This window comes from Adiantum capillus-veneris, chromosome 4 (assembly GCF_014529385.1).
Source record: "Adiantum capillus-veneris isolate H3 chromosome 4, ASM1452938v2, whole genome shotgun sequence".
NCBI lineage: Eukaryota > Viridiplantae > Streptophyta > Polypodiopsida > Polypodiales > Pteridaceae > Adiantum > Adiantum capillus-veneris.
The window spans coordinates 1,628,985-1,641,216 of record NC_140934.1 but is presented as its reverse complement, the minus strand read 5'-3'; the positions used below and the strand labels follow the sequence as shown (position 1 = coordinate 1,641,216).

Here is a 12,232-nt window from a genome sequence, read left to right as displayed (position 1 = left end):
ACTAGTCTGCAAAAATTCATTAAAAGTTTGATGGAACAGGGGACCCTTACGAGCATGTAGCCTCCTACCATCAACTTCTTTACTACGCAGAGGGAATCATGGATGTGCACACGAAAGTACAAGGGTTTGGACTGACCCTTGGAGGGGACAGCTCTTTCTTGGTTTCAAACCCTCAAACCTTTTTATGACTTTGATGTGCTTGTCAAGCAATTCATAGAAGCCCATTCCAAAATCGGTATCAAACATAACACAGCCACTAAAATTTTGAACTTTAAACAAGATGAATGGGAAACGGTTAAGGCAAAGCATAGATCGATTGAAGCAATATATGGCATGAATCTGAAGTCCCTAAAGAGGAACTCCTGATTTCTTGTTTCTTAGAAGGATTGTGGGACGATCAGAACTACATAGACTCTTTTCTCACAAAATCACACCGACTTTGATGTATGCTGTTTCAAAGCTCAAAGGATAGACGAGAATCGACGAGAGAATACCCCAGGGGAGTGACAGAGTAGGGCCTGAAGCTCAAAACATAGTAGACATGATGATTTGCAGGCTCAGACACAAGACCTCATAATGAACCCGAACAGGTCCCTGTTGTCCAATTCCTACCCTGTACGAGAACAGAGTGCGGCTCCTTTGAAATGGTGTGAGCCTTGGGAAACCATGAGACTAATGAGTGTTACAGCCCCGTCAAAGATATCTAAGAGAGATAGGAGGTGCCCCAACCCAAGGGATATTTTCTCAGTCTACTGATAGAGCTACGCCTGTCCTAGGAACCCAACCAACACCCCTGGGTATAGTACCTTTATGCTACATAATGCAACAAGAGGACCCCATGTCCCAGACAAGCACTGGGTATAAAGGATGACGATTCACCCAACCAGCTGGCCCTCAATCCTATGGACAATAACACTCAGGACTATGAAAGCTTGCATCCAGATCAAATGATCACAATGAATGCTCAGAATCTCATGATTTTGACCAATGGGAGCTATAGGCAGTAGGGAGCTAGGGTATGGACAACAACGAACATCAACCAGTTCCAATGCACCTACCATAGCGGGGCCATGTTTCGACGAGTGTGGTTTAGACCACTGGGTTAGGGATTTCCCTAGGAGAAAAGAGAATAATGCGGGAGCAAGATGTTGGCCCACGATCCCTCGATACTGCAGCAAAGGGTGTGGCATTGAGAATCTATCCAAAGATTGTCTTAATAAACCAGCTGATCTGGCTATAGCCCCTCGTACAACTTTGGGATTCATAGATGTAGTGCTACCTTCTAGTAAAACTCCAAGTGTGAATGTAATCACCCGCTCGCAAGGGAAGAAAAAGACATAGGAAAACAGGGAAGCACCACTAGGAAGAGTTCAAGGAAAACTCAGAGAAGGCGACAAAAGAGGGATTCACAAAAGTCCAAGGAATCACCTCAAACTGACCCATTGACTCAGGAAAACTCCGAGGAGGAGAAAAGAGCCCAACAGAAAGACAAAACCATCAATCAAAGGGTAAAAAGGGTTTATGACACCGACTCAGGAGGATCAGTCAATAGTGGAGAAAGTCAATGAAACCCTCCAATCTATTTTGCACGCTCTCGCAGGTAGATTGACGGAACAGACTCCTCTACCTCCTAAGTTAAAAGAATATCCGAATCCGATTCAAGAAAAAGTTAACCTTGTCTGGGAACTATATCCAGATCCGTGAGTTGCAAAAAGACATGGAAGGCCCTCCGCCTCCAAACTATCATGGAGTTCTGTTTAGGCAACCACCCCTGACATCCATTCTTGAGAACCGGCACAGGAACAAAGGGATGAAACCCAAACACAAACTCAGCCCATGGAAACATATAAACAATCAGAAAACATACCACCTTTGGGACAAGAAAGTGCTGCTTTGCTGAATTGCGACAAGAGACAAGGGCACATAAGAAGACAAAAAGAGGGAGTGGGAAGGAAATCTCCTCATCAGAATCAATGCCTATACTACCTCATTACATTGAAGAAGACTCCGAGAGGGGGAAACTAAACAACCAAGTTTGAGGGAAACAGAAGTAGCCAGCTCTAAGGCTGTCCTACCATCCTATGTCGGCGAATCTGAACCTCATTTTGAAAGCTTGACTGACGCATAAGTCCTCCCTATCTATACTATATATTAAGGAGACTGGTTTTCCAGTGCCACGTGTCGCAATTCTAGTAGTATTTAAAAGAGATGCCACTACTCATATAGACGACATCTTGGCAACCCCTATAATACCTATGAGGAAATTGCTAAAGCATCAACCAGAATTATGGGAAGACATCCCTCATAAGGCAATTCAACCTCATTCTGATAGTTCAGGCATACCGCAATTCGTTGAAATAAAAAGAAACATAAAAAAAGTACCCCTGGACAAGGTCAATAAATATGAGAAACGAGAGAAAGATAAGGGGAACTCCATGCTGCCAGCGGTGAAAATGGGAAATATCAAAAGTCTAGCCATCTTAGATACGGGGGCAGGAATAAGCATTGCGACAAGGTCTATTTGAAAAAAATGCGGGAGCCCATCCTTGGGTTCAACCACAATGGATTTGCAATTGACCGACGGGAATCTAGAACATCCAATGGGGATCATAAGGGACATTACCATTGAATCCTATGGCGTGGAGTATGAACATACTTTTGCCATTGTGGATTTTGGTAAAAATCCTAATTATGAGATAATATTAGAGAGACCTTTCATAAGACAGATGAAGGTTATCCAAGACCGGGCATATGATTTTCTCTATTTACGACGACACGAGGATGCTAATCACTTGGGTGAATCTTCAGGATTTCACTTACAAAGATGTGCTCCGCATGCCAGTAGATGAATTTGATTCTTACTCCTCGGGCTTGTCTGTAGCTTCTTCTGTACAAGACTCTAGGGTAGATTCAAGTGACTCAGACAACTGGATCTACAAGAAACCTAGTCAAAACATCCTGCTCGAAGATATGAAACTAGTTGGTCACAAGCTCTAACCCACGGCGTACACTAATCCCTTTCCCATAGATCCCCACGAGTGGATGCAAACCTTGTCTACTGTGGATGTGTGCACATTGAATTCAGGAACCAGATTTTGTGATGAGGATGGGTACGATATAGTTCCTATACGAATGATCAATGTTAGATATCTGACCCCTGTCGGGAAGCTCAACTCAATTGAGGATTTTATCTCTATACATGACCTAGAGACTTCTTCGGATGAGGAATTACTGTCGCAAAGTTTAGATAACTCACGATATGTGCAAGAAAATGAAGAGGTTTCGGAGGATGAAGAGCCTGTGCCTGAAACGGAATTAGAAAAGATATGAATGCTTTTACAAGAGCAGGAGTCTATAGAGCTCGATATCACCACAAGGGATCTCCGAGCAGCTAGACAAAAACAAAGGGATAAGAGAAGACTAAAACAATGGAAATTGAAAGGATGCAAACAACCCCCAACCATTCAGGGAAAAAATGAATATCTCTACTTTGTTGAAGCCCACGAATGTATTACAGCTCATAATAGATGGAAGGAATCCTTGGGAGAAATCAGGGCATGTAAACCACAAAACAAAGGGAAGAAAGACAAGAAAGACGTGAAAACAGTCCCAAGAATCTCACCAAAAGCTATAACAAAAGAGCCAAAAACAACTGAGGAAAAGAATGAACCTGAGAGGAAACTCTCAAAACTGGAACACAAAGCTTACTACAAGGAATGTAAGTGTGTTTTGAATGAATCCTAGAAATCAATTAGTGAGGCTAGTAGTGAAGAGGAGGATCGTCAACAGATACCATCTAATTTCAGACAATACACCATACAAGAAGACAGAACAATCATGTGCCAAAATCCCACACGTATTAAACCTACGGAGATTGGCATATCCTATGATGGACCTGAGGACTCTAAAAGTGTGGATTTAGCCGAATCTGGAGAGGAACCAAGGGTAGTACACAGCTACAAACCTTACAAAGCAAGAGGAAGAGTTATTGCTCTCAACACTTAGGCAATACAAGGACGTATTTGCTTGGACGTATAAAGATTTAAAGGGAGTAGAGCCAAAGATCTGTCATCACACTATTCCCATGAAAGATGATGCTAAACCCAGAAAGCAAAGACCGTTTACCTACAATGATGCGTTTGGAAAGAAAATCAAGGAGGAAATTGATAAGCTATTAGAGGCTATATTCATTTACGAAATAGAACATACGCAGTGGGTTTCTCCCATAGTGATCGTTTCTAGATAGAAAGAAAAGCTACGAGTGTGTGTTGACTTGAAACAAGTCAATGTTGCTACAATGCGTGTTAATTACCCTTTACCTATAACGGATCATGTTTTAGAAAGAGTGGTGGGAAAACAAGCTTATAGCTTCTTAGATGGCTTCTCTGGGTACAATCAGGTATCCATAGCCCTGCAAGACCAGCATAAGACAGCTTTCGCCACCAAATGGGGAATCTTTACGTATCGAGTAATGCCTTTTGGGCTTGTCAATGCACTAGCCACGTTCCAACGTCTAATGGCTCATGTATTCACGGCTTATCTACGTGAATTTTTGGAGATTTTTATGGATGATTTTTGTATTTACTCTATCACAAGAGAGGATCATATCAATCAGCTCTGGAAAATCTTTGAGAGTTGCCAAGTCTATCAAATCTGTTTAAATCCTGAAAAGTGCAAGTTCACGGTTCGCCAAGGCAAGATACTTAGGCCATATCGTCTCGAGGAATGGAATCTCTACGGATCTCGATAAGATCCAAGTGATAGTGCGATTACCTAGGCCTATCAATCATAAAGGTGTCCAAATCTTTATTGGGCATTGCAACTACTACTGGCGATTCATTTACATGTATGCAGAGATTGCAAGATCCATGTATGCTTTACTAGTCGTGTTTGAATGGACCCCCTCTTGTGAAGAAACATTTGAAAAGTTGAAGAAAGCGTTAGTAACTGCCCCAATCCTAAGAGCCCCAGACTGGAACAAGGTATTCCATGTCCATATAGATGCGTGAGGGTTTGCTATCGGATGCATTCTAGCATAGCCTGGTGAAAGCCATACGGACTTTCCTATCTCCTACGCAAGTAGACAACTGAATCCAGCTGAGAAGAACTACACAACCACGGAGAGAGAAGGTTTGTCTATGGTTTACGCTGTGAAAAATTTCCGCCATTACTTATTGGCCAATCAATTCGTTTTCTTTGTGGATCATCAAGTGCTCTTATATTTAGTGAACAAGCCATGCCCAACGAGAAGAATAGTGCGATGGTTCATTATCCTTTTAGAGTTTGACTTCACAATGGCTATTAAAAAGCAATCAACTCATCAAAGAGCCGATCATTTGAGTTGGATCACATCTGGGGAAGCTCCAACAGGCGTTGATGATGACCTCCCTGATGCTGCTCTTTTTCAATTAGAATGGGCCCCTAAGTGGAGTGAAAATATCATCCAATTCTTGACCGCGGCTGTGATACCCCCTGAGGTACAAGACAAACATAAGAATCCAATTCTTAAATGCTTGTCAAGATTTTGTGCTTATCTCAGGTAGGTTATACTATCAAGGCACGGACCAAATATTAAGGCTTGTAGTGGATCCTGAGATGAATACCAGACTATTATGACAAGCGTGCATGTAAACTGGTTAAAGCAACATTACGATGAAACGGAGATAGTTAGGAAGATCCTCTGGGAGGGATTGTGGTGGCCAACATTGTATGAAACAGTCGCCAAATTTTTTTCTAACTGTGAAGTGTGCAAGGCTTCAAGAGGAAGTATAGGGTGTTTCCAGCTAACCATTTACCCACGATGGAGTGCACACATTGTAGAATATCTACAAGGCAAGTGGATGGAAGTTTGCCAAAACATAGACAAAGGGCCATAATAGTAGAAACAGGAGCATATACTATCATTGGTGAAAGACTCTATAAAAGAGGAAAAGACCTAGTTTTGAGGCTTTGTGTAAATGAGACTGAATACATCCCTATCTTACATGAAGCCCACTCAAGAATAGCTAGAGGGCACTTTTCAGCGAGGACAACCTACAATAACATCCTTTGGATAGGTCTCTGGTGGCCTATGCTCTATCATGATGCGGAGAAGTATGTTAAATGCTGTGATGAGTAGTGCCAAAGATTCAAAGCACCCACTACATATGACTCAATGCCGCTTTAACCCATTATGAGCACAAGAGACTTTGCTAAATGGGGAATTGATTTTGTAGGACCCATCAAACCCCTTGCTAAAGGAACTCATTTGGAATATAACCTAGTGGCAATGGACTATCTAACTAAGTGGGCAGAAGTCAAGGCAACAGCAGTTAAAAATGACGCTCGCACGACAGCTAAATTTTTATACAAGGAGATTTTCACACACTATGGGTTGCCAATAGAATTAGTCAGTGACCAAGGAAAAGATTTTCTCAATGAGGTGATTGAATATCTACTTAAGGGGAATATGATTGTGCATCATAAATCTACACCATACCAGCCCCAAGCCAATGGGCAGGCAGAGAGCACGAACAAGGTACTCTGTACAGCTTTGACTAAGGTTGTGCAGCAAGGATCACACAGTGATTGGGAACAAAAATTACATAGTGTACTTTTGGACATATCGCGTGGGCTATAAATCCGCTATAGACACAACACCTTACACCTCGTGTATGGCCAAGATGCAATCCTACCGATGGATTTCCTAGTGTCTACCCTATGACTAGCGACAAGAGGCATGAGCTCTCAGCAAGGATAGATGAATTAGAGAGATTAAATGAAACCCGATTAATTGTGGTGCAAGGAATGTTCGCAAAAAAGAGGAGACAAAAACGATGGGATGATGCTAACACACGTTCAAAAGAGTTCCAAAAGGGCGACCTTGTACTTGCATACACATTGAAGAAAAACAAACGGAAGCTAAAATTACGAGGACCGGGTCCCTTTGTAATAGATGACCTTACCGCAAGCGGAGTCGTGCGATTAGAAACACTTGAGCGGAACCCCTTTTCCATTACATAAATGGCAGCTGTTTGAAAAGACTTCATAAACCTCTAACACAAGAAATGCTTGAGAGTATGCATGCATAGAAACACTTGAACGGAACCCCTATTCCATTACATAAATGGCAGCTGTTTGAAAAGACTTCATAAACCTCTAACACAAGAAATGCTTGAGAGTATGCATGCAGCTAAAACTAAGAAGGCGGCTCTACAACATGATGCACAAGCCGAAGCCCGAGCAAGAGCAGCAAAGACCAAGGTGGCACGAATGAGAGTCAATGCCATCCAAATCCCGCATATTGAAGAAGACAAAGAGTATGTTGATCCTTTAATGATCACTACTGGGTTGACTGCTCCAATACGAGTCTATACAACACTTTTGGATAGCATGGTTGATGTGAATGTGCTTTCTCTTGAAGCATACCAACGGCTCAGCAATCAAAAGTTGCTACCATCCACGGTAATATTCACAAGTTTTACAAACAGTGAGACACATTGCTTAGGCATCCTTACCACGGATGTGTTCTTACAAAGACACCAAGAAACTTACACATTTTATGTCTTAGACACAGTAAACTACTCTCATGAAGTCATTTTGGGTAGAAATTGGATGAGCAAGCACCGGTGCTCGATTGACTGGGATGCACATGTCGTTCATCTCTCATTTGAAAAAAACAAAGATAGCAGTCACGCTCAAACAATCGTCATCCACTCTGGGAAGATCACCTATTGGAGGGTAGTTCACAATTACAACAGGCATCATTAAGTTTGCTCAAAGAACCACTTAGGTATAGTCAGCATGGGCAGCGCAGTGCAAGGAAGCAATAATTAACCAAGCCAAACGTTCATTAATGTCAAATGTAGATACCAAAAAAACTTTTGAAAGCCCAGGGATATTATGCAGGCCAAACTATGCTCTGTGTCCAGAACAAGTAAACCTAAAAAACACAACCATGCATCAAACACACAGTGATCTAGCCACACTGAACCCACTCAGTGATGAACAGAAGGCAGTTAAAGAACTAGAAGCTACTGATCACTTACACATAGTCCCTAAACTACAAAAAAGACTGCAACGTCAAGGGAAAGAAACTAAGACCTGTCCAGAACAAGTAAACCCAAAAAAGACAACCATGCATCAAACACACAGTGATCTAGCCACACTGAACCCACTCAGTGATGAACAGACGGCAGTTAAAGAACTAGAAGCTACTGATCACTTACCCATAGTCCCTAAACTACAAAAAAGACTGCAAGGTCAAGGGAAAGAAACTAAGACCTGTCCAGAACCACCATGGACTACACTCAATAGTTGGACATCAAGTGGGCATGTGGCCAACTTGATAACACACTGGCAGAAACAATTCGAGGCTGCTGTCATTACAAGTCAACAAGTGTTGGGGTTTTGACATCATCTTCGTCTGCTGGTTGCGTGGCATTGCGTTTGGCTTTCTTGCCTTCATTGAGGGCAGCATCATCCACAATAGAAGCCTCTCGTTTCTTCGATGTCTTCTCCTTCTCATAAGCTTCAGGGCTTTCCACCTACATTCACACATTGGCATGATGTTGCTGTATGAAAATGTCCTCATGCTTGGGCTTACACAACTTTGATAATTCTACTCACATAGTTCATCTCAAACCAATCAAATTCAGCCGAGGACTTAGGTGCTTCATAATCCTGCAATTAAAACAACTGATTAAAAACAACAAGAAAATAACTATCACATCAACCAAATTTGGTTCCTATATTATAAATTTACTTTGGAAAGTGATTAGCTTATTACCTCCCAACTTTTAACAATTCGTCGGATCGTTTTAGCAAGTGTGCGCCTAGAGGAAACTCTCCCATCATCGACAGGGCTCTGTGGTGGAGGCTTCATGATACGTACAAGATAGGTAGCCGAACGTTTCTGCAAAAATGAGCAAGAGTATGTGGATTTTGATTATTCAGAAAGTAAAAGAAGTACAAAAGACACCGGTAATAGAGAGAAAGTTTAAAAATTTACAATAAGATTAGATTATTAAAAAAAAAAACGCACGAAACCTTTTGAAGCGACTAAAAATGCAAGGACAACAAAAGAAATTCTATCCAACCAAGCTTTATGTTCAAAAAGATATGAGCCAACGATTTAGATGAATACTCGAAATAACAAATAAGAAAGATTGTAACAAGACAAACCATAATATAAATTGAATTAAGAAAATTGCATTGTAAGTACCTTTCTTTTGTAGAGTGTCGGTTTTGGCCCTTGAATGAAGTTGGCCACACCATGAAAGAAGTGGCCGAACCCTCCTTTCTGTTGGAGGCCTTCGTTCACCTCAGGCAAGTTCAATGAGGTCAACTCCTCCGTCTCATGAACCAGTCCTAGGTGTATGCCACAGCCAGGTGTGCCGTCGGTGTCAAAGCACAAGATTAGGCCACCAGAGCATCCACCAAAACATGGATATGTACCGACGGCCTCGAAATCTTCCTTGTGCACCACTCTCCCCGAGTGCATCGAAGGCCTGTCTCCTCTAAGGAGTCTACCTGGAAACTCCTTATCCAGGATACTTGGATAAGAAATCAAATGGACCTTAGAGGGAATTCGAGGGGCAGCCTGAGCCCACTCCGAAAAAAAGTCAATATCATCTAGCCTAGGATTAGGATTGATGGGTTGTAGAAGGGCCAGGTCTATGTTCTTGTCAATCTTCACAATCTTGGTTGCAAAGCTGAATCTGCCTTTGCGCGTGTTGGGCAAGGTTACCCTTACCCTAACATCCCGTGCATTCCTCTTATTTGGGGGCTGCACTGTGTGAAGCACTGTGACAACGAGTCCTCCTTTCCCGCAGAGAACGCAAGACCCTTGGAGAGTCTTGTTACTTCCATCTTGCTCGAGCCACTCACAACCCACACGACCCACCAACGGAAAGTACTTACTGTATAGAGCCTGAGCATTCGTGATGGCTTTCCTTAATAGAAGACTCTCTGCAGGCGAGAGACCCAATGCACGGATGTCATCGTGCCTTAAATCCCGGGCCTGATCTGCTGTGAAGCCTATCCTCGCTAACAAGGCGGCTACATTCTCGTCTGCCAAGCTGACGCCCGCCATGGTTCTCTCACAGCTCTCCCTTGATTTCGAAAACCCAGGTTTACTTGCGTTCAAAACCCATGAGTCCCAAAGCTGACGCCCGCCATGGTTCTCTCAGAGCTCTCCCTTGATTTCGAAAACCCATGTTTACTTGCGTTCAAAACCCATGAGTCCCAGTGCTCGAAAAAAAGTGTAATCCCACCTACAAATTTTGAAATTTACCTCTAAATTTAAGGTGAGAAAACCTACAAAATTTTGAAAAAAATTAGTGTAATTCGTGTAAAAGCTTTCAAATTTTGTTGATTTACCTCTATTGTTTCACATACGTAGGTTTGCCAAGTTTTTGGAAAAAAGTTTTTTTCGAGCGCTGCCCATGACCCGTTTTGTTCATGCTATAAGCATGAACATTGGGGCGGGGTCAAATTCAACGCTCCCACAATCAACTTTTTTTTATTAAAATAAAATTAATCAAACATTATCTCACCCTCAGCTTTTTTCGTTAAAAGAAATTTTAATCAACCATTATTTTTTTCGAATGTAACATCGAAAATAATCCAATGTAACACCAGTGCAAGCTCCCTCTTCTTCTTCTTCTCTAGGTTTCTCTCTCTCTCTCTCTCTCTCTCTCTCTCTCTCTCTCTCTCTCTCTCTCTCTCTCACTCACTCACACACACACACACACACACAAACAAACAAAATGCCCGGCAACAACGGAATAAATAGTACTAGAAAGCATACATTACAAAGCTAAACTTACAAGGTACAATCCTTTTTCATTGTTTTGGTGTGAATTATATCGAAGTATGAAGGCATGTTAAAGAAACCATGCCCAATCACCAGTGGTGATGCCACACACACCATTCAAATAGCTTTTCATATTTGGCTTACTAGCAAGGTGAGGAATTTCATTATCTTAGTAGCAAGTCGGGCACATTTGTGCTGTCACCACACGAAATCATCATTTCCCATGTTTGCATCGCAGCAACTTCAAAGGGGATGCAATGAGGAATTGGAGTGAGAGATTTTTAGTTGTTGTTATTGTTATGGATGGGAAGCAAGGAGAGGATGTTAAGGAAATCTCCTTTGGCAAATTCCTTGGTGAAGGAGAGGATGTCATTGATCCAAGCTACATGGTCGCTCACAACATCATGCAATTGTTGCATGTAGAGGTTGCCAAGGGTCTTCATCAAGGTCGATATCGAGGTCGTACTCGGAAGACAAGAAACACAAGGGAGTGCCTATGGCCACTCTGCGTACAGGGATAAAATCGTGCACATGGGGTGGTGCCTTCACATCCATTAGCTCATTGAAATGGATGATGGTCACTTGAGACATGACGTAGTCCATGATGGCGGTGGCAAATCGTGTTTGCTGCTTGATGGGCATATTATCACTCTTCATCTCTCCCCACCATTCCATGGCTAGAATGATGGGCAAGAGCTCTCTCTCCTTGTACCTTGTTTTGACATTGTCAGAGCCGAGGGACATACGACTTGCGATGGTAGATGCCAGTTCTTTGCCGCTTGCATTGCCAAAGAGTGTCTCCAGGACATAGTAGCAGTAGTCATGGGCAGCAGCCGCATCCCAACTCATTGAAATAGTGTTGTTGATGGCATTGTTGAAAACACTGAACCAAAACATGAGCTTAAGAAGAGTCAAAGAGCACTGCGGGCTAACGGATTTGAACCAAAAGGAGCAGGCTAGCCAACCATAGTTTCTACTATTTATCTTCTTCATCTTTGCCTCTAACTGTACATACCCAAATTCGGCCTTTGTCCACTCAAACATTTGCTCTTGCAAAGCTGCATGCAATGGGTGTAGCCTCAGAGGAAAGAGGCTGGCATCCACGCTTCGAGCTACTACAAGTATGCTCAATCTACTCTCTTCCATGGTGATGCTTCGCTCCATATTAAGCTCTTTATCACACACACACACACATACTAGAGCCTTCGTTCGAAATCCTCTCTCTCTCTCTCTCTCAAAAAAGAAACTATATTACATCATTGGAACATTTTTACATCATCTTAGATGCTATTTGTGAGAGTTTAGATTATTATTGCCATCTATAGTATCCACTTGCACTTTGATTGAATGGGCAACCATATTTCTTTGATGCCCTTTTTATCTTTACATTGCCCCTTCTCTTAGGTGTACCACCTCAATGACATATAATCAACCACA

General features: G+C 42.2%; 2 protein-coding genes across 2 annotated transcripts; both read right to left on the bottom strand.

Annotated features, from left to right (window-relative positions):
• Positions 1–8,177: 8,177 nt before the first annotated feature.
• On the bottom strand, positions 8,178–10,238 carry LOC147458606 (uncharacterized). The gene is made up of 4 exons (XM_086510058.1): positions 9,203–10,238; positions 8,768–8,893; positions 8,608–8,661; positions 8,178–8,525 (listed from the first exon to the last, which is right to left on the bottom strand). The coding sequence occupies exons 1-4, from the start codon at positions 10,070–10,072 to the stop codon at positions 8,364–8,366; spliced, it is 1,212 nt and encodes a 403-aa protein (XP_086366184.1). The 5' UTR covers positions 10,073–10,238; the 3' UTR covers positions 8,178–8,363.
• A 959-nt stretch (positions 10,239–11,197) lies between these two features.
• Positions 11,198–11,941, bottom strand: LOC147458605 (uncharacterized). Its single transcript, XM_086509660.1, has one exon. It carries the CDS (start codon positions 11,939–11,941, stop codon positions 11,198–11,200), a length of 744 nt encoding a protein of 247 aa, XP_086365786.1.
• Between the last annotated feature and the right edge of the window lie 291 nt (positions 11,942–12,232).